The following is a 23,622-nucleotide window of genomic DNA, read 5'->3' on the forward strand; positions in this document are numbered from 1 at the left end:
TGAAGTATTTTTCAAAAGAATTTAGTAGTTGGCAGCACTGTGCATTAATATTCACGATGAGATAATCGAGATAAAGTAGAGTTATACACACATTACTAAATTATTTATGCGTAATTTTGGGTAAAATAACTTCACATCAAACTTATTAAATCTGATATTTAAGCTAAAAACAGCAAAGTTGGCATTTCTGCAAAAATTATTTATCTGAAATTAAAATCCTTTTTTTTTTTTTTTGAGTCTCAAAATATACGAAAATACTGTATTATGTATTTAAAAATATTTAGTGTTTGCACTAGTTTATATAGCCTTATAAAATACACGAAGTTCGATGATTTAAGCAGGGCTACCTACTTTCTAGGCTTTCTGTAAGAATTTATTCTAGTGGTAGCTAAGCTAATGTTTTAATGTATCATTTTTTACTCAGTTAAACTTGTTTGCCACGCCACTCCATATAAATAATTTAAAAGTTCATCTGCAACGCCACTTTAAAACGGACCTTTAAAATGTCAGCAAGATTACCAACAATTCTGAAATCTTTGGTTCTGAAACCATTCTATAAAATGTTTGACAAAAAACGTAGTAGTTGTCACGCCTGTTTAGTTCTTAAATATTTCGATTTTTCTTTTTTCGAAGCTTAACAGCTTACACTATTTTTCTGCTAGTGCCTTTATAGAAATTAAATATAGAAAGTCTAGTGCCTTTATAGAAATAAAATATAGAAATTAAATAATACTTTTCGTTTTTATTTCCTGGTGCTTCTTTCACTTGTCTTGATAATTAGCTATATTTAAACAATATTAGAAAGGACTCTAATTTGCGGAAGAATCGTGTACGTTGTTGATGAACTATATTTCTTCGTTATTTCGTTTTCTGACTTTTTTAAGTTATTTTTTACTATTTTAAAATTGTAAAAATAAAAAAAAATTTAAATATTTTTTTCAATAAATTCAATAATAAATGTTTCAATAAATTCAATAAAAATATTTTTTAATATTTTTTTCTTCTTTTTAAATTAATTTTTTCTACGTTTTCTTTGTATTTTCAACTTATATCTACATTGGATTGATACCTACCTAAACAAACAAAAATAAAAAAACTCACTGCGAGACTGCAATTAAAATGTATTGTATAGGCTATTGCATTTTTTATATCTGGTATTACTTAGAATCAATTTATTTAACCCAAGAAACACGTATGAAAATATAAATAGAGCTACCAGTAAAAGTTTTTGCAATAGAAATTAGTGTCTCTGATAGCATGACTGAAAGCCCTTATATAGCAAGACGGAAAAGTGCAAAAACTGGTACGAAAGACATTTCATTTTAGCATTTTTTTCGAGAACTGTAACTATCAAGATTTCTTTAATAATTTTAGTATATATATAAAACTGCATATTTTCAATGGATAATGTAGGTAGTGTTGAATAGTTTTAAAAAGAATAAGTTAACTCCTCCCGAAAACTAGTTATAACCGAAATAGTTTTACTACCAGCCTTTCCTCTTTTCCGTCTCGCTTTCACCCCCGTCTGATAGTGGTAAACTAAATAAAGATAAATTTAAATTTTCTTAGTTTTAGTAGCTATTTTAGTATTTTTTTAAAAAAATTCAAAATAAAATCATTTCAGTAATCAATGTGCTGGTTTCTGATTAAAATTTGAAGCAATCGTGAAATACACTAATTCCATAGAAAAGGAAGGAACAAAATAAAAGAAAGTAAATGTGTATTATGGCACATATGTAAGTTTTTCTTTCTTACCGTAGCATGAAAAAGTAAATAAAAATACCGAAATTGTTCTTTCTGCAAGTAGAAAGTAAAGAATGACATTAAATTTCTACCACTAATATTTTGAAATTATAGATTATATGAATTTAATTATTGTTATTTCGCAGCATCATGGATAAAACTTCATCAGCAAATTTAGTAAATAGCAACCAATTGTAAGAATTGGTGGCTATGATTGCTCGAAAATGGAATAATATCCTTCTGTGATATTTATTGTTTTAAGTACCTGCAGAGAGGTATTTTCGAGAGGTAGTCTCTTAATGTGGTTTAATAAATTCGATTTGTAGGGTTTTTACTCATCACTACTTTTAAATAATTCAAAGGCTTAGGTGATAGCCACTCTGTTAAAAGTAAGCAATATATTGCTCTGATTTCTCAGTTAATAGAAGCGACGTTAATCAACTAACAGCATTCTACGCAGATGATACTGCAATTTTAAGTAAATCCTATAAACACAAATCATGCTATTAAGAAACTGCAAAATAATATTACTGATATAGAAACCTGGTGCAGCAGGTGGAAAAAGAATATAAACAGTTAAAAATCTAATCTTCTAGTTATCAGAAAGTGTCGATCAGGTGGCCGAGTGGTTAGCGTGCCTGACTGGGGAGCCGATGGTTGCGGGTTCGAATCCTGCTCAGGGCGTGGATGTTTTTTTCTCTCTGTGTTCTCTGTTCTTTCGCCCTTGTGTGATTGTGACCCGCCCTATAAACGGGTTTGTAGTTGTGTGACGTGGGCGACGCTGCTCCACCGTCGTGGCTTCGCCACAGGTGCCCACTGGGTAACGATTAGAGAGTAGGTGTTCTGGCATTCCTGAGGCCAATGGGACAATACATCCCATTAAAAGAAGAAAAAGTTATCAGAAAGTTCTATAAAAGAAAAATTATTCTATTTAAGGAAGAAATCCCAAAGAAATCCTAAATATTTAAGAATTACCATAAACTGCACCTTAAATTGGAAACTACATATATCAGACATTCTCAAAAAAGCCGAATCTGCATTTCAAGCATCAAAACCCCTGCTGAACAGTGAAAGTAAAATGACACTTAACACATTGCTGAACGGTCACGAGTTAACTCGTGTTTTCGTGGCCAAACGTTGGTGATCGGTCACGAGTTAACTCGTGTTTTCGTTAGCAGTGATCTCGTGGTGACTATTTAAAAAAGTGGGAGTAATTTTCATTACATTTCAAGTTTTACTATTTAATTCTATACCGATTTATTATAAATTTACGAAGCCCGATATATTTACAAAACATTTGATGAACCATTACTTATAGGTGATTGTTAACTTTCTATCATACGGCATTAAAAATTAAAAAATTTTAAACTTTATTTATATTTTTTTACTTCCACATCCGCTTTCAAAACAATAGCCGGGCACATGGGGTAATTTTCAGAAAAGTTGCCCGTCAGCAATGTGTTAACACCAAAAGAAATATTTACCTCATGTGTATAGGACCAATACTATGTTATGCATCCCCAGCCTGCGGGGCTCTGACAAACAACCAAAGAAAAAGACTCAGAATGTTAGAGCACAAAACGAATGACCAGTGCACCCTGATTTCTTCGAAACAATACTTTATATAACGACCTAAAAATCGATAAGATTGACCAATATTTATTTAAATTAAACGCTTCCTTTTTTAAAGGAGCTAAAGACTGTAGCACCTGCGACTTCAACAAACTATTTGACTTGAACATTATAGAAAATAATACAAATTTCAGTCCGCATTCTTTCTCAGCGATTGCGTATTATCAAAATATTACAACCGATATTTTTAATATTATCACCCCTACCATAGACAAACTATGCACTCTGCGCCTGAGATGCCCGGCTACCGGGGGTAGGCGAGGGAATGCATAGGGAGTCTTCCCCACTTGTAAAATAATTGTAAAGAATTTTCTCTTTTTTATTTTTAATATTATTCAAATTTTTTATGTATCCCAATGCGATTTAACATGTATATACTTATCTCAGATTTTATTTTAATTGTAAAATGTTTCCAATTGAGACATAACTTAGTTAATCCCCTCACCACCCTTTCCATCATCCTTTTAAATATAACTTAGATGAAGGAGCAGATATCCCCCTTAGGTTTGCCTATAGAACTATATCAGTCAGTTAAAAGTAAGCCATGTTGAAAGCTGCCAACACTAACAGAAACGCAGGAAATTTATGATGTATGTAGTTCTCTACCTTTTTTTAAAGTAAATCGGACGACATCTCTGTATAAAACCTTAGGTTGAGTTGATCATCTCTAGCTAAGCTACCATTTTAAATTTAAAAAATGTGATTTCCTGTCAAAATGTAACTACCTCTATTATTTCGCACGAATGTTTTCGTTTCGTCAACATAAATAAAAAATAAAAAAAATAATTCAGCCAATCATCATTAGCTTTTCGAAGAAAGTACACGTGAGCCTTTGACACGGGTTATAGTCTCGAATCAATGCATCTTAGTACGTGATAATTCAATCATTAGATGTAAGATTATTATGATTTTTTTTTTACACTGCACATTCCAATAGGTAATGAGACTTAATTGCTTACGTACCAGTGAGTATGAGTCTCAATCGAACGATCTTCTTTCAAAGAAAAATGAACTCACATTACATCCTAATGGCCATCGATCGAAAGTTATTTCTAATCTGAAGAAAACTTTCGCCATTTTCTGCAGGGATAAATATAGCATCGGCTTATATATCTCCATTAAATAACGTATGGTGGAAGAATGACTTCGAAAAAAGAAGTAAATATTTTATAATTTCTTACTTTGACAGCAGAGCTAAAAGCTAATATATATCAAGACGGTAAAGAGTAAAAATGGGTGAGATCTCAATCTAATTTGTTTTGGGAAAGAGCAAAATTTTCAAGAGTTATAACATGTGCATATATAGGACTGTTTCCACTTGAGAAGAGGTAAACAATGATTTATAATTTATAGTTAAAGAACATTTTATTTTATAACCATCGTTGAACAGTCGACCGGGTTTACGACTACTAATGTTCAACTCCGTGGCCTTGTAATTTTGTACTCAATCCAGAAGACAAGGGAACTCTTGGATCAAGTATTAGGAGAAATTTCCTCAGCGGAGGAATTTTCTGATGCGCATTTGCGCTATATGGAGAGGAAAACAACGAGGACCTCCCACAATTAGCCTGGCAGCAAAGGGACTCTAACCCATGAACCGTCAACCACTGTGAATATTTTACGTCAGCACTGTGGTCGGTGCAAGCCAAATGCGGAATTCGTATCGACCAGCCACCGCTGGGATTCGAACCCGGTTCACCCCATTCAGTTAAGAACATTTAGATTTATTTTGCTTTTCCTGAAAGGCAGTTATAATTGAAATGTTCTCACTTTCAGGCCTAGTTAACAGTGAGACAGAAAATAAAAAATTCTAGAAAAATTATTTCAATTTTAGCTGGTTTTAGTTAGGAGTAATGCTATTTTCTTTTAAACTTTTAACAATATCTATACCTGCCAGCTTTCAATTTTCCAAGTGGTAGTAAAACAATTACCAATACTAATTTTACTCAAACAGGGTTCCTGCGGTCCTTGAAAAATTTTAGTAGTGGTAGTAAATTAAGGTTAATGCTAGAAAATATTTCTTATTTTAATGTACCACTTTGTCGTTAAGTGGTTTAGAAAGACAGGCATTTTCATGCATATATACTTTCTTTGGGAAACAATTTTTAGTGGTGGTTATACAGAAATAAAATTATCGACATTTGTATAATTTTAGCCACCATTTTTGAAATATTGCAAGGCCCGCAGGAACCCTGTTAAAGAAATATTTATATTTTAATTGGGTTTAAATTAGCCATTGTAGAGACTATTATGCTTTTACATATTTGTTGTAATTATTTATATGTAATGGTGGCCAAAATGAATTTATAATTATAATTCAAAGAGTTTAATGGATTAACATGAGTTTCTCTACCACTTTAAATATGAAAATAAAATCTTGGGGGAAAATCAAGGAAGAGATGGCAGCAATGAATCATGTATGAATGGCACTCAGACAGGTGTGAAAGCGAGACGGAAAAGAGGAAAGGCTGGTTTCCTTGTCTTCTGGATTGGGTTCAAAATTACAAAGCTACGGAGTTGAACATTAGTAGTCGTAAACCCAAGAAAATTGGGTCAGCTGTTCAACGACGGATATAAAACTATGTGCGGCTTTGAATGCAGACGAGAGGATTGGAACAAAGAATGGGTGAAAGTCCCAGGGGTGAAAGCGAGACGGAAAACAGGAAAGGCTGGCAGTAAACCATTTCAGTTATAGCTTGATTTGGGGAGGAGTTTACTTATTCTTTTTTAAAATTTTTCAACAATATCAACTTTATCTTGGAAAAGAAGCAGTTTTATATATATGCCAGAATTATAAAAGAAATCTTGATAGTTACAGATATTTCATTTTTTTCGAAAAAAATGCTGGAATGAAATGTTTTACGTACCAGGTTTTTCTCTTTTCCGTCTTGCTATATAAGGGCTTTCACCCATGCACTCAGAGTTACCAACTGCTCCACTTTCTACAAAAGTTAAATCAATTGATATCGATTTACAACTTGCAGAATAAGGATAATTTCACCAACTCATTGAAAGTGTCACAACAAAATAACTGCAATAAAGTTACATTTCCTGTGATACGTTGAGTGGTGAAAAAATGCTTATAATAAAAAATACTAAACTAAAATTTCGTTACCACTAGATTTCAAAAAGGGCAGCAAAGTGGCATTTTTATCAATTTGCAACTAAGCAGTTTGCAAAAAAAATCCTGGTAGTTAAAGATATTTTATTTTTCTCGAAAAAAATTATTGCATTCATACCAATACTTAAACTTACCTAAGTTGGGTATGAGGATAACAAATCTAGATCTTTTTCGAAAGCGACAGACATTTTTTTCCAAAATATTTTTAATTTAGTTTATTTTTTTCTCTGAGTGTACAAATTTATTATAAGATCGTATAAATTTATATGCTTACATATACATTTTTCTGCTCTTGTGAAAACAACATCTAAGACTGAAAAATTATGCCCTTAGCATATCGAATCATAAACTGAAATGCATACAACACCCAATGTAGCAGAGAAGTGGGGACACTAAGTATTCACTTGAGTGAATTTTAAAAAAATCCTGGTTAAGAATATATTATCAAATTGCATAAAAACAGTAGCTGGAAGACAGACACCGATTTGAGATTTAATATCAGTTACGCAAAATATCTAAGATCCGTTCAAAATTTTCATGCAAATGAAAATAACAACAAAAAATTTTCTGTGGTGTAATCAGAAACAAAGAGATCATTGTGTATGAACTTTTGAATAATTCACAAGTAGCTGTGAGTGAATATCTTTTTCTCAAATTCTCACATTCTTTTTCTCCATTTCTACACATAAAAACTTAAATTTAACTACTAAATATTTCCTAAACGGAGCAAATTGGCATAATTAAGGGATCTGTATCCAGGCGTGAGGGGTCTTTCCTAAATGAAGCAAATTGAAATAGTTGAAAGGGTTTGAATTCTGACGACCTGAGAGGGGTCTGAATTGTCTCTAAACGAAGCTACTTGACTTAGTTGTGGGGTCCGAATCATAGAGTTGAAATAGTAGGTAGAGGAACCAAGTTCGCTTTATTCCTTCCGAAAAGACACGCCACAGATAGCAAGCAAAGAGTTACAATCACGTGACGGAAAGAGTGCAATACTTGGCGCAGTATCACAAATGTTGGCGCACTAAGTTTTTAAACAGCTTTATTTCGGTATTACCGATGCGCAAATAATTGGAGCATTTGAAAGAGAGAGAAAAAATATTTTCGTTAATCACATTTCTGTAATATTATTAAATGGGTTTTTAAAACATGAGGAGTTTTTTTTTCTCAACAAATAATTTTTAATTAAAGTACTGATTTTATTAAAAAAAATTCAGTAGTTCTCGTCTTGACCCTTAACACTATTCCTTAAAATTTATTCATTATATAAAAATAAAAAACGATATTCTGCATCACTTATATTTATTACTGTATTCAGAAAATTTTTTTTTAAATGTTTTTACTGCATAGACCTATTTTTTTAAAAAAAATTTACCAATATATATTGTAATAACTATTATTACATTTAACTATTGTTATTTTTAAAAAAAATAATAACTTCGATACAAAAATCAGGATTTTTTTAAATCTACCAGGGCTTAAAATGAGAATTTGAAAATGTTGCCTTTCTTTTTTAATGAAACGTAAGTTCGTTTAAAAAATAAATTTAATCTTTACGTTTTAAAAGTTTTATCAGTGTTAGATAAAACAAATTGTAAAATTAAACAGATTGTCTGAAAAAAGTTCGATGCTTAGAAATAACGTTAATGTTGCAACACTTTTATCATTTTTATTTATGCTCACCAAGAGACTGCTCGAGAGGTAATATCAAATTTCGGGAAAAATAGCTTCGGGGAAAATAAAACCCGTTTTTAGTAGAACAGATTAGTTAGAAAACATATTNATTTAATTATTCATCAAACATATAAGAATATACAAATAATTTGGTTTTTAAGCATTCCTATGTAATTTAAAAAACACAACTTCTTATGTACCATATTTTTTATTTAAATATATATATTTAAAGGAAACATTTTAGAACAAGATAAATATTGGGTTTTAGTAATCAAGAGGTAAAGATATACAAAATCTTCAGAATATACAGAAATGATATCGACATTTAAAGAGAACTAAAACAAAACCGAAAGTTTACTCAACTGTTCCTTGGCGCTAAAGTATCTCGCCAAGGAAGCCAACAAAGCTTTGCAGCTATTTCAGCTAAAAATAGAATATATATTGAAATATACTTAAACATTATAAGTTTAAAGTTTAAGAAACAATAAAAACTTATGTTAAATGCAAAAAAAGTGAGCAAAAACGAGCGTAATTGATTATTAAAGCAAATAAAACATGATTATCAGAGCATGACTGAGTATCGGAAAAATTTTAAAATCAATTTTAAAATAGAAAAAGTGAAAAAAAATGTCGCCCTTTCTTGTAAAAAGTTATCGGACAGTCCCTAGAAAACTTCTCCGTGCAGCAAAATGCTCAGGACTTTTGTACCATTCTTATTTCTGAATTAAAAAGACAGACAGTTAATTGCATCAGACGATCGCAATGCTAAACGAATGGACGGGAATCGAAGCGGTCTCAGTGAACGGCAAGTTTGGGCTACAGTCACGTGACTTTATCTTGTCCACGGGTCTTGTCCTCTATGGTCCGAATCCTTATTGATTCCCTCAACCTGAATTCATAGTTGATGAGCCTGAACCCTTGAAAAGTGTCCATAATTGTTTATAGACACATTTCTTTCATTGTATATGCCCTTTAAGATTACATTTGTTTTGCTATACACGAATCTATCTATTCTATCACAACACTTTTTGTTTTTAAAAGTTGTCGTGCCAGTTTTAAAACAGTTCTTGACTCATTAAATTCGGCATTTCATTTCAATCAGCCATGAACATATGATAAGTGGTGGACATTTTGCTTATTCGGCCAGCATTTGAAAATATAATACGATTTTTAATCATTTGTATAGGATTACATTGCTTGAATGTCATAGACAAATCAAGCAAATCAAACGTATAAAAAACAGTCAAATATTAACTCACAAATATTCCCACTGCTTTCAATGTAATGCGAAATTATTTGGCAATAAAGCATTGAAAACTATGTTTGTGTTCAACTTCTCCGTTTTAATCGATACACATTTTTTTTACATTCGAAGCAAATACTTATATTTTCATTTATTTTGATTTTACAAACCCAGTTTAACCGCTTAACGCCCAGCGTCATATATTTAGGACAGTTCCTTTTTTCATAGACATTCATTGTGGTGGGAATCTTTTTTCATTACTTTCATTTATCTGGGTGAATTAAAAGATTCTCAGATACCACAATGATTTAGTTATTTCTGATTAGATCTAGAATTATAAGGAGCAAGCACTTTTTGATCTATCAAAGACTTTTTGAATGCTCTAACTGCAGAAAAACCAATTAATTTCGATAATATATTTTACCACTTTTTCCATAAAACCACTTTTTGTATCATTTCAATATATAACTTCGGGACAAAACGGGTTAAAAATATCTCGACGGTCACTGCAATAACGTTTTCAAACTAAACATTAATCCCTTGGGGACGGGTGATTCACAAAAGCATTCGTACGAAATCAGGATGTAAATAAATAAAAAACGGTAGCTTAAATGTAGGTGTTGCTAATTTGACAGACTTACTTTGATTTTAAATCAATTATTGTTAGTTTAATGATATATATCATATATGTTAGTTCAAAGTATAACTAAATAGTTTTATTTTGAATTAAAGTAATCAAACACTAATTATAACCCCTCCCAAATGAACTGCTAAAAAACTACTTTGGTTAACAGTTTTATCTATCTCTGATTGATACGGTTTTATGCTGGCACGTATTTGTGACAGTCGGCGCGAAAGAGTTTAGCGGTTGAGCCTAATAACAGAATTGGAAAAAATAATAATAATTGAGCAATATTCCGAAAAATTCAAACCTAATGAAACTCTCAGATTGCACGTCATTCACCAGCATACTCTCTGCTAGTAAATATCATATTGGCGGTCAACACACAAGCAGCATCGAACCTTGATCGAATTTCGTAATACGTAAAATAATTTGTTTTTATTAAACTGGTTGTCAATAAAAACTTAAATGCAATTATTTCATTTACTTTTATAAGTTTTATGAATGGTCTAATAGAAATTTCTGGCCTTTAAAAGTCGGCCCATTTTGCAGAAATGGAAAAGGTTCTTTTATGAAAGAAGTGGTACGGTATTTACTCTTTAATTCAATAGTAACGTTCGAGCTTAAAGAAACATTGCATATATGCATACCCTCCAACTTATGAGGATTTTGAAAATAATTCTTTCTAGTGGTAGCGAACCAAAGTAGAAATTTTTAAAGCAAATGGATCTCTCACAAAACTTTTATCAGAACTTAAGAATCTAGCCATGTGGCCTGCACTTTTATAAGTAATAGTGGACAAGTTACGCTAAAATTAATTTTTTTTAAATATTAAGAAATTAATTTTGCTACCGTCTGAAAAGAAGATTTCTGAAACTACGGAAATTCCGTAGCAGTTGGAGGGTATGCATATATGGAGCGAGAGAGCACGTGCATACATTATTTAATCTTATAATGAAAGTATCATACAAAACTAAACGGTACATCTAATATATACGTAAAAACCCCTTCGGAAAGGGCGATTCATAAATACATTCCTAGTCCTAGTGCTTTGATTTTATTGGGCACCTGGGTCGCGAAGCGACCCCTAGCCCATTCATCTGGAATTTTGGTTGAGCATTGAGGTAAGCAGGAAGTGGAGTTGCTTTCATAAATACATTCACATACCTGTCAACTTGAACTGTCATCGAAAAGGATTTCACAAAGTGGTAGTAAAACAACAATAAAGTTAGGAAGTATTTTCTAAAAACAAAACTATTAAGACATCTATAAGCATAATATAGCTAACACATAGATATTATATACATATTTTTTAATTATTGATTCGTCGTGGAATTTTTAAAACTTCAAGATTTAATATGCCAAAACGCTAATGTTGCTAACGATAAAAAAACTTTTTCTCAATGACTTTACAAAGATAGCAGCTTTGCATTCGTAAAAAATTAGAATCAGGATGGAAATCGATAGCTGAAATGTCAACGCAGTTAGCAGGGGCATCAACTGTTTTACTATCTGCACAGGTTTTAATAAATTTAGTATTGAATTAAATAGTAAAATTTCTAAAGACAGTTATGCTTACCTTTTAAAATATTGCCCCTGAAATAATTGCAATAAAGTTGCATTTCATATACTTTGATTTTTTTCTGTATAATGGTGGAAAAATGACTTAAAATGCAAAACACTAAATTAAAATTAACTTAAATTTCGGTTCCATTAGAAAATATTTTTTAACAAAGTGAAGGAGGTCGGCATCTCTGACACATTTTCAGACTCTTTCGGAAGATTTTACTGTTATATTTAATGTGGCAACAAAATTTATAAAATGCATTTTATTCCTCTTTAAATAAATGCTGTTTAAAATTATTTTAAGTACCACTACATTTATATAATTTAAAATATATGATATAAGCTTGTTAAATTGTATGAGCGTCGATGAATTAGTTGGAGCCCCTAGCGGGGCTGATGCTAAGATAACCGAGACATATGAGTATGAGTATGAGCGTCATTTTTAATTATCTATCTCAATTTTTCGGAAGGCAGGAAATGTTTTTAGATATATAAAAAAGGGACCAATAAAAATTTCAATTTGAAAAACAAAATATCGGTTCAAAGAATATCCCGGAGACTATATTTTTTTAAAAAAAGATTAAAACTTAATCATTTTTCGGTGTCTTGAGGAACTTTTAACTTCGATCTTTAACTGAAACGTTATTTATTTTTCCAGATGATAGGTACCCAGCATCAGAGATGCCAACTGCTCCAGACACGCCAAAATAATTTAAAAGAACGGTAGATAACTACAAAGTAAATTTTGTATTTATTGAACTATTTTTGCTTACTTTTTAAAAGGTATAGCATGACACAAGTACTTCTTTCGTTGTTTAAGAACTGAGCATCACCTCCTACACCAGGAAGCCTGCACACGGTGCCTTATAAGTAGTCTGCGCAGATTATTTAAAAATCGAACCACTTGTGCTCATATCAGAGATGCCAACTGCTCCGGACACGCCAAAATAATTAAATAAACGGTAAATAACTACAAAGTAAATTTTGCAAATATTTGACTATTTTTGATTGATTTTTAAAAGGCATAGCATGACGTAAGTACTGGATGCTGGATATTGGGGTTATCTCGGCGTTTGGCGCGAAGCGCCACTAACCGATTCATCGATTCTGTTTTGTTGTATTCTGGGAGGTCCTATATATCTTTGAAGTTGTAGTATGTTGTAACAACAAGTCAAGTCCTTAAGGAGTAAATCTTTAGTTTTGAAGGGAAAATCATCTTTGGATTGGGGAGATCCCCTTGAGTAGAGTTGTATGATAAAGACGTAAGTACTAAAAAGTGGTGAATTATATAAGCCTACGAATTATTTAGAAATAGTGGTGGATAAAAATCTACCAAATTGAATTTATTAAACCAAGAATCACAATTGATAAACTATCACTTTAAAATATATATTTGCTGTCCGGAGCAAGTTGGCATCTCTGTCATATACCCACCTTCTATTTTAAAAGTAGACTGTTGACTGTTGATGATGACGTGGGTATTTTAAAAGTACATGAGAGAAATTCATCATATATATTTGAGAATTGAATCTGTAGTGGTTGACAAATAAATAAAATAAACCAATTATATTCATAAATTTAAAAAAAAGTTTTGACATATATTTGCTACCACTTTCTAATTTTTTATAGATTTCCTATTAAATGGTTCTTTCACTAATATGTGTACTTTCATGGTGGTCTGATCAGACTACCTACAAAAGACAGTGTGGAGGCGTACATAGGAAAGTTGTTTATGACACAAGTACCACTCATACTCATATGTGGAGGTTATCTTAGCATTAGCCCCGCTAGAGGCTATAACTAATTCATCTGAGTGGTACACAAGTAGTATGAATTATTTAGAAATAGTGGTGGATAAAAATCAACTAAATTGAATTTATTAAATGAAGAATCACAATTGATAAACTACCACTTTTAAATATATATTTGCTGTTCGGAGCAAGCATCTCTGCGGCATCAGTGCGTTCATAAATTACTGAGATAGATCCGTTGTTGATAATATTCATTCAAGAACGTTAAATGCTCTGCTTTCTTCAAAAATTTAATAGATCGGTAGCGAATTAAGTAATAAAACCATTGACTGCCAACTATTACGCTTTTTACAAAATATTTTATTAAGTGGCAGACATTTAAAAAATAAACAGGATTTTTGGTAATTTTCTTACCTGCTAACTTTCACTCTTTCCGAGAATGAATTTTCAGAGTGGTTGTGAAACAATAAACAATCTGACTCAAAAATATATTTATATTTTGATCCCGTTGAAATTCGCTTGTACTTGGATCATTATGCTTTTATACATTTATTGTAATTATTTATATGTAGTGGTGGTCAAACTCATTTATAATTATCATTATAATTCAAAAAGTTAATTGGAATAACAAGAGTATTGCTACCACTTTAAATATAAAAATAAAATCTTCCGGAAGAGTTGGCAGGTTTGAATTTTACCGTTTTATTAAAAACTTCACCACGAATTAATAAGCATGAAGTGGCTTTTTATATAAGATTTTTAATCTTTTACGAGTTGTGGTATGTAAAATAACTAACAGTCAAATTTATAAAGAACAGAATGGCTCGTATATTAAAGCATACACTTTGTTATCACTGGAAGAATTTTTATACGGATGCAAATTGCTCCGCTTCCTGCACGCGTTATCATAAATTGGTAGCGAATTAAATAGATGATCTTGTAGAATTAGGATAATTGTGTCTACTTTTTAAAAGTAGATGGAAATTCTGCAGTTTTCTTTTTGTGTATAGTAGTTATCTTAAGTGATGGCGAAAAAAGAATTAAATATTTGATTACAATATCGCTTCAATAGTTATTTCACTATCACTGGGGAAAAAATTGACTGGTATGTAAAAATCACGATGAAGTGTTTTGAATTTTAAAAATATCACTCATACATTAAAAATTTTAGTTTCACAAGATTTTATTTGTCAACAGAACAACTAAAAAGTTTTGATAAAATCACACACATTATTTTCAAGGCTCTCTTTTATTTTAATAATGCCATGAGATAAGCTAAGTACTATATAAGCAACGTAAGATGACGAAACATGTACAGATGATAAAATTTTTAGATTATTTAAAACAAATATAAAAAAGTGGTATCTATATTAAGATGAAAAATTATGTTTGTATCAGTGGCCGAAAGTAACTCATTACAAACAGTGAAACTACCGCAGTCACAGTGTTTTTTCGTAGTTTGTAGAGTAATGTGCTGCTTTTTTTTTTAAATTGTGTCGTGAGTAGTACGATACAAAAAAAATAGTAGTTTGTAAGAGATTCATGGCAACTGCTTTTTACATTAGTTCAGTATATGAGCAGGGTTTTGACACAACTAATTCTTCAAATTTGATTTGTACAAATTTTCGAGGGTCTGTCAAAGGACGCAATTTTAAATGCCCCCTGTGACTGTGAGTTAACAAGAATATCTTATCACGCATTACCAATATTAACCGGTTAACGCCCAGCGTCATACATTTAGGACAGTTCCTTTTTTCAAAGACATTCATTGTGGCGGGAAACTTTTTTCAGCATTTTCATTTATCTGGGTGAATTAAAAGATTCTCAGATACCACAATGATTTAGTTATTTCTGATTAGATCTAGAATTATAAGGAGCAAGTACTTTCTGATCTATCAATGACTTTTTGAATGCCCTAACAGTAGAAAAACCAATTAATTTCGATAATATATTTTACCACTTTTCCCATAAAACCACTTTTTGTATCATTTCATTTTATAAATTCGGGACAAAACGGATTAATTCGGGACATTAACAGATAATTTATCACTTAGGTAACACTTTAAGATNATCCCTTCCATTATCATTTTTCCCAGTGGTATTAAAATGGAATTAAAACTTCAATTTTAAGCAAACAAATACGTTGTATTTGAGAAAACTTAAGCTGACAATCATGATAGTAACGCATATTAATATATGTGTTTAATTTTTGTAAGAATAGTGGTGATCAGAATCATCCAAAAATTAAATTTTTAAAAGAAAAAATAGTATATACTTACTACCACTTTAAATATGAAAATAAAATCTTCCGAAAGAGTTGGAAGGTATGACGTTGTATTTGAGAAAACTTAAGTTGACAACCATGATAGTAACGCATATTAATATATGTGCTTAATTTTTAAAAGAATAGTGGTGCTCAAAATCATTTAAAAATTAAAATTATGAAAGAAAAAATAGTATATATTTACTACCACTTTAAATATGAAAATAAAATCTTCCGGAAGAGTTGGCAGGTATGCTTAAATGATGGCGAAAAAAGAATTAAATATTTGCTGCAATAGTTATTTCACTATCACTGGGGGGAAAATCAACAGGTATGTAAAAATCACGATGAAGTGTTTTTAATTTTAAAAATATCACTCATACATTAAAAATTTTAGTTTCACAAGATTTTATTTGTCAGCAGAGCAACTAAAAAGTTTTAATAAAATCACATATTATTTTCAAGGCTCTCTTTTATTTTAATAATGCCATGAGATAAACAAGTACTATATAAGCAAAGTGTCGTGAAGTAACACTCAATGCAATTACATACCTGCCAACTCTTCCGGAAGATTTTATTTTCATATTTAAAGTGGTAGTAAATATATACTATTTTTTCTTTTATAAACATAATTTTTAAATGATTTTGATCACCACTATTCTTGCAAAAACTAAGCACATATATTAATATGCGTTACAATCATGGTTGTCAACTTAAGTTTTCTCAAATACAACGAATTTGTTTACATAAAATTGAAGTTTTAATTTCATTTTAGTACCACTGGGAAAAATGATAATGGAAGGGATTAAAAGTTGGCAGGTATGTAATTAGATGATAAAATTTATACTTTGTTTAAAATAAATATAAGAAAGTGGTATCTATATTAAGATAAAAAAATTATGTTTTATTACGTTTGTATCAGTGATCGAAAGTAACTCACTACAAGCAGTGAAACTACTGTAGTCACAACGTTTTTTCGTAGTTTGTAGAGTAATGTGTTGCTTTTTTTTTGTGTAGTGTCGTGAGTAGTACGATACAAAAAAAATAGTAGTTTGTAAGAGATTCACAGGGATGCCAACTACTCCGCTTTCTGGAAAAGTTTTAATAAAGTGGTAGCAAAGTATATAGTAAACTTCGCTAGAGAAGTATAGTTACGCCCAGTTTTTGATAGAGTAACCAGTAGATTGATGCTGTAACATTGTATTTGATATGATACTTATAATTTTTGATATTTAGTGGTGAAAAAATTTCTTAAAATTAAAAATACGAAACTAAAAGTAACTTAAATTTCGCTACCATTGGAAAATGCTATTTTACAAAGCGGAGCAAGCTGGCATCCCTGGGTTCATGGCAACTGCTTCTTACATTAGTTCAGTAAATGAACAGGGTTCTGACGCAGCTAATTCTTCAAATTTGATTTGTACAAATCTTCGAGGGTCTGTCAAAGGACGCAATTTTAAATGCCCCTGTGAGTGAACAAGAATATCTTATTTAGAGTCACGTATTACCAATATTAAGCTATCCATTATGAATAACTTATCGCTTTGGTCACACTTTCAGATGCGAATGCACAACACTCGTAAAACAGTGTTATTTCAAAGGAAGGAAACATATTTTCGATGTACTTAATTCCTTAGAGGAAATAAAAGAGCATTAAACACTTAAAGTGTATTTCATAATTTCTTAGCATCTCTTAAATTAAATATTCGCTGTTAAGAAGGGCATAAAATGTGGAGGACAAATTTAACAAATTCGAAACAAATATTTCAGAATAACAAAATGGCTCATGTAAGCATGAAAAAATATTTCTAAATGATTCCTGTTTGATGAAAGCCCATTTATTTCATTCAAAACCATTTCGAACATAATGTGTAAATTAATTTTTCCAGCAGTGTAAATTACACAGGTGCAAATCAATTTCTCCAGCAAAGTTCGGTTCTTTAAACTAGAGGTATTGTCACTACAATTCCAAAGTAGTTTGCAGTGACTACATTAAAAAAAAGTAAACGTAGTAAATGACACAAATAATGTAATTTTTCCGACCACAGATTTGAATCTAATAACTTAATTTAAATAACTCAATAAATATAAATGCAAATCTACAATCCTGTTAAACTTCACATCGAGTCAAGTCAAGAAGCTTTAATAATTTTATTCTAACGTGAAACCTATTTTTACGAAATTTATACATTTTTTTAAAGTTTTTTTCCCACATACGTACGAATAGATGCGTAATTGGTATTAAAATAGAAGGAAAAAACTCCTACCTGGAATATAATGAAGAGAACTAATGATATTAAACTGATGAACACGACCATCTTCCCTTTACACATATCCTTTAGAACTTCAAATTTCTAAATCCGTTAGAACAACAGGTTTTTCCTTGTCTTCTAAAATAACTACATTTCGGTCCTTAAAAATATTGTGAATTTTTATTTTCATCAACAATTCTTTTATGCACATATATTTAAGAAACTCCTAATTTTGAATTGATAAATTTTTGTTTAAATTGTCATGTTTAGTTAATGGCTGAGGCTTTCCACAAATGCTAAAATGTTTGTAGAATTTCTAACAAAATTTTAAAATCTTCTTCCATGAATATGTCTGTAACGCTTATTAAAAGCTCTTTACAACGTCTTTACGCTCAATCCATCTGAAACTTTTTCTTCCTTTAAACGTTAATAAAAACGTATATATATAGTTTAAGTGTAGAACCGATGTACAAACAAATGAAAGGGATTTACCAATTATAAAAGTTTATAAACTTTTGATATAAAATGCAATTATTCACAATGCAGGAAGGAACGCAAAATTTATTTCCACCTGTTTCGAAAACGAAATGGAAAAAGAGATCACCTCATTCTCCCCAATAACATCCTCTCGAATTCAGAACAGAAGTTCCGGGAATTCTGACACTTGTTGTCATGTCGAAAGATTTTTTTAGCAATTCAAAATGGAATGAAATTGCTGACAGGTTGAAAATAATATCATTCACATTCTGGCGCGAACCCTTTTGTGGGAGAAAAACTTTTGAAGTTGAGCGCTCTCAAAACATTGGCTCTTCTCTGGACTGACAGAATTTATTCCTTCCTTCCTACAAAGTTCATATAAAGTGTCACTCGCAGCGCCATCTCGTAGCGAACATTTCTGCATTCCTTTATTTAATACTCATAGAAATTCACGATCTCTACTTTAACTATAGAAGTGAGGGAACAGTATATCCCCCATCGGCTTTTCATTAAAATCCCTTTTTTTTTCTTCTATTTTTCAACTTTTTATTTCTTATTAAACAACAACTTCCAGATTTAAAAATTTGTTCAACTCTCTGGGTTTTTTAGACTATGCAAATTTTATTTATGTTATTTAATGCTATGTTGTTTTAATGTTGTTAAGTTAATGTTAATATAATGTTATAAGTTAATGTTAATGTAATGTTATTAAGTTAATGTTAATGTAATGTTATTAAGTTAATGTCAATGTATTGTTATGTTAATGTGATGTTAATGCAATGTTATGCATCATGTTATTTTGTTTTATGTTATATTGTTTTATGTTATGCTTTGTTTGGGTGTACGACCATCAATATTCTAATTCGAAACCTTGCAATGTTAAACTTTACAAAAGAACTACTTTATTAAGCACTGATATAAATTTTTTCATGGAGCTAAAATCAAAATGATTTTAAATTAATTTTAAAAAAATCAATAAATTGAAAAGAAAGCATTAATTTTAATACCAGATAAAAGGTAAATTAAACTTTTACAAGAAATGCGTAAAAATCTCATTTAAGTTACAGAGTTATATTTTAATTATTTCTTTTAAAAAATTGACTGAAAAATTGCTCTAATGAAATATATGCCTCCACAACTCTGGATTTAAACTTTTCACCAAAATTCTCTGAGAATCAAAAATAAATAATAAAAGAGCGAAAGAAAGAAATATTTGCTTTAACAATTTTTTTAGGCAGTTTTAAACGTTTTATGTCATTGTTCTCCAATCGATTAAGAAAGGAATTCGATATTCAGCTGTAACATCTTTATTACGTTTTTTATTTTTTTAAAAATAGTAATTTTTTTGTTTATGTCACAAACAAATGCTATCAATTACTGTTTTTTTTAAGCGATCTAGCTCGACTCCCAAAAAACTAGATTTCAATAAAGAAAATTCCCTAAACAAAAGTTCAATCATGAAAATCTTATATACATGGTTTTTAAGAATCTCGCAAAACTTAACCCTTTTGCACTCCAAGTTCTCTCAGCTGTCAAAAAAATGAACACAACCACTAACATTTTGAAAGATTTTTTACAAACTTACCTTATAATACCCGGAGTTCACTGAATGAAGTGGTAACTAAGCATTAAGGTGAAAAAATTTCACATTTAGGGCGGTGGGTAATTTACAGGCGACAGAGGTGACTGACAGTCACCTCTCGAGTGGCAAAGGGTTAAAAAGTGGTATTAATTTTATTGTAAGCTGAATTTTTAGTAGCAATAGATTTTATTTTAACCCTTTGCAATATATATATANTGTCATTTAAATTATTTCATAAAAGAAATAAATTATTTCATAAAAGAAATACTAGGTTGCTATTAGTAACCTAGTATATACTAATGTAATGCGTATTACTGTATAATGTAATCCTAGTAACTACTAATTCATTGTGCAATTTACATAAATGTTTGTAATGAATAAGAGAAAATTATATTTTTATTTATTTAGAAGCAACGGGTTAGTTTCAAAGGAGGACGGGTACATTGTTAGACAAGCCGTCCTCGAGGACGGGTAAAATTTCTGAGTTTTTTCGAGCCCTGGTAGAATTTACCTACACTCATGTGGTTGACACTGAATTAGTTAATACACAACTACCAAAACAAGGGATATGTTGAAAAATGCCCTTTGGTGAAATTTTTTCTTTATTCTTTATATTAGAAAGATATTTTTCACAGTTACATACAACTTAAGCTTTACAAAATATTGTATTCTAACTTTAGTTAACACGTTGAGCACCGCGTCTGCCATCGGTGGCTGACACAGGACTTTCCATTTAGGCCGCGTCAACCACCGGTGGCTGACACTGAAATTACATTTAGGCCGCGTCAACCACCGGTAGCTGACACTGAAATTACATTTAGGCTGCATCTGCCACCGCTTCCTGGCACTTTCAAATAGGCCGCGAAAAACAGCTGGTTGAAAGCGTATAACAGGGATGGCGAACCAGTGGCACGCTTGCCACTTGTGGCACGCGATACAATATTTTGGGCACGCCACCGATCACAAAATTTACTATGAAGCATATTAACAATTCAATTAAAATTCACAAAAAAAAGAACAATTAATGCCAAGAAAGCAATTAATAACCACAAAAAAACATGCGAACAATAAATAACTAGCAAAAAAATTAACTAACATCTTATAACCCTAATATAAGTTATTTGTCATCTAATCTGCAACAACAGAAGTCACACTGATGTTACTTTAAGTTGAGTTACGCGTGTAACTGAGACATTGCAGAAGTTGAGAATTGCATTTTTTCGTAGTAAATAAAGAGTTTTGAGTTGATAAAATTTAGTATTATTATTTACCCAATAATCACGAAGTCAAAACTATTTGTCGGCACGTCTATGACTTCATTGCAATATATTTTAGAAAAAATGGCACGTTGGTGCATGAAGATTCGCCACCCCTGGCGTATAACATGATATAGAACTATAAAATGTACACTCTTTTATAGAATTGCAGAAAATTTATTCAAAATTTATTTAAAGAAGTTGTTTTATTGATTAAGAGTTCTGTTATAGATTGGGGGTGCCATACATATTCAGAGATGCTAACTTTCTCCGGACAGAAAATATATATTTTAAAGTGGTAGTTTATCAATTGTGATTCTTAGTTTAATAAATTCAATATAGTAGATTTCTATCCACCCCTATTTCTACATAATTCGTAGGCTTATATAATTCACCACTTTTGTCAGATATGTCATGATAAACCTTCCAAAAAAATAGCAAAATCCGTCTAATATTTGCAAATTTAGTTTTGTAGTTATTTACCGTGGCCAGATGGGCAAGCCATGAAATATTATTGTAGCGTTCAACTTGTTAAGAGGGTAAATTTTTATATACTCATTTTTATAATTAAGACATTTTCTAAACGCTTTATAAAAACAACGAATCTATCTCTTTTGATGACGATTTACTGCTTAATGAATATAATGTTTATTTACAGTCACAAGAGTTTTAACGAGTTAAAATCTATAGAATTTGTCTAAATTAATCATAAGAATTGATTAAAACTGAATTAAATAGAAATTTATTTTGTATGACGTTTTTCTCTTTGTAAAATACAGGGGATGGAAACACTATATGCGAACTATATTTCGTTTAGCAGCAAATGTTTTGGAAGATTTTACATGGCAAAACTGTTGATACGATTTGAAAGATTATGCTTGAATCTCTTAGAAATGGTGAAATTAACATGATGGGGTCCAAATTTTGGAAAGCCGTCATCACCAAAGCATGGGAACCATATTTCCCATATTGCGGCTACCCCCTATATTATGGGGGTCAAAAATCCGAATCCGTAGAAAACAAGGTTTGTTTATTTAGAGAAAGTATGTTTTGGTGTCTGATTTCGTAACTTAAAATATCGTCTGCAGTAATTTAATTAACAATTCGAGCTCACCCTCACGAACATTTGATATTTGACTCCAAGAGCGTAAAGGTCGAGCATTGGATTAGAAGTTATGTAGGAAGGTTTGAGTTTTATTTTGAGCACTGTGCATTAACAATGAAAGTTAGAATGATTCGTATAAACCTGGTAGTGAGCAGGTTGATGTACGGCTACCAAAAACAAGTTTTTACTACTAACAACAACAAAAAATTTCATCCCAGGCAGTGGAAGTTAGTGAGAAAATATATAAAGATAAAATCAAAATTAAATTTTCTCCTTTTTAGCAAAAATTTTTGTTTAGTTTTTTAAAGAAAAATTCAAAATAAAACCATTTTAGTAAACATGTTCTGTTTTTTGGGGTAAAACATCATACTTTCTACAAAAAGAGTTAATTGAAGATTCCATCTAACACTTACTTGGTTATCTGATTAAAATTTGAAGCAATGTTCAACGTTGGAGAACATTTCATTTCATAGAAACAAAATATAAGAAAGTAAATGCGTATGGTGACACATATGTAAGTTTTCTTTACCGTGACATGAAAAGTAAACGCATGTTTGTGAAAATTGCAACACCATGAAGGAATCGTCATAATTGAATGAAATTTACTACACAGTTGAGTGGCAGTGGTACAAATAAATGATTAAACTTTCAAAGCAAACAAACAATAACAAGAGATCGAAATCAGTATTTTGTGTAGCCACCACGCACCGCAATAAGCGCTGCTACACGACGTGGCATGGAGTCAAGCAAATTTTGAATGTCTGTCTGAGGAAGAGCATTCCATATAGTTTGTATGCGTACCCAAAGTTCGTCTGTAGAAGCAACAGGACGAGGATCACGAGCGAGGCACCGACCAACGAAATGACACACATGTTCAATCGGTGACGTATCTGGGGAATACGCAGGCCAAGGAAGAAGCTGTACCTGCCGCAATGCAAGGAAGGATTGAACAGTCCTAGCAATATGAGGGCGGGCATTGTCTTGTTGAAATACAGCGCCTGGCAAGGCTTGAAGGAAGGGAACAGCTTGGGGCTGTAAAACTTCACTGATGTACCGGTTGTTGTTCAGATTACCCACAATTCGTAGCAATTGAGATCGTCCATGATATGCTATGGCACCCCAGACCATAACTCCGGGTGTTCGTCCACTGTGGCGTTTGATAATGCACTCCGGAAGGCGGCGTTCACAGGCATAGCGTCTGACACGAATGCGGCCATCATGTTACCATAAATTAAAGCGGGATTCGTCAGAAAACACGACACGCTGCCAATCAGCATGCCAGTCCCTATGCTAATTGACCCACTGTAGTCGCAGGCGGCTATGGTTTAGCGTGAT

The 23,622-nt window shown here is 31.4% G+C and overlaps 1 protein-coding gene across 1 annotated transcript in view; it reads right to left on the reverse strand.

Moving 5' to 3' along the window:
- Nucleotides 1–18,690, reverse strand: part of LOC122270104 (calcitonin receptor-like) — a 223,762-nt gene extending 205,072 nt beyond the window's left edge. Inside the window, exon 1 of the mRNA XM_043046239.2 lies at nucleotides 17,883–18,690. Coding sequence (XP_042902173.1) covers nucleotides 17,883–17,948 — 66 coding nt within the window. The 5' untranslated portion in view covers nucleotides 17,949–18,690. The remainder of the gene's footprint in view (nucleotides 1–17,882) is intronic.
- Between the last annotated feature and the right edge of the window lie 4,932 nt (nucleotides 18,691–23,622).

Source organism: Parasteatoda tepidariorum, chromosome 6 (genome assembly GCF_043381705.1).
Source record: "Parasteatoda tepidariorum isolate YZ-2023 chromosome 6, CAS_Ptep_4.0, whole genome shotgun sequence".
NCBI lineage: Eukaryota > Metazoa > Arthropoda > Arachnida > Araneae > Theridiidae > Parasteatoda > Parasteatoda tepidariorum.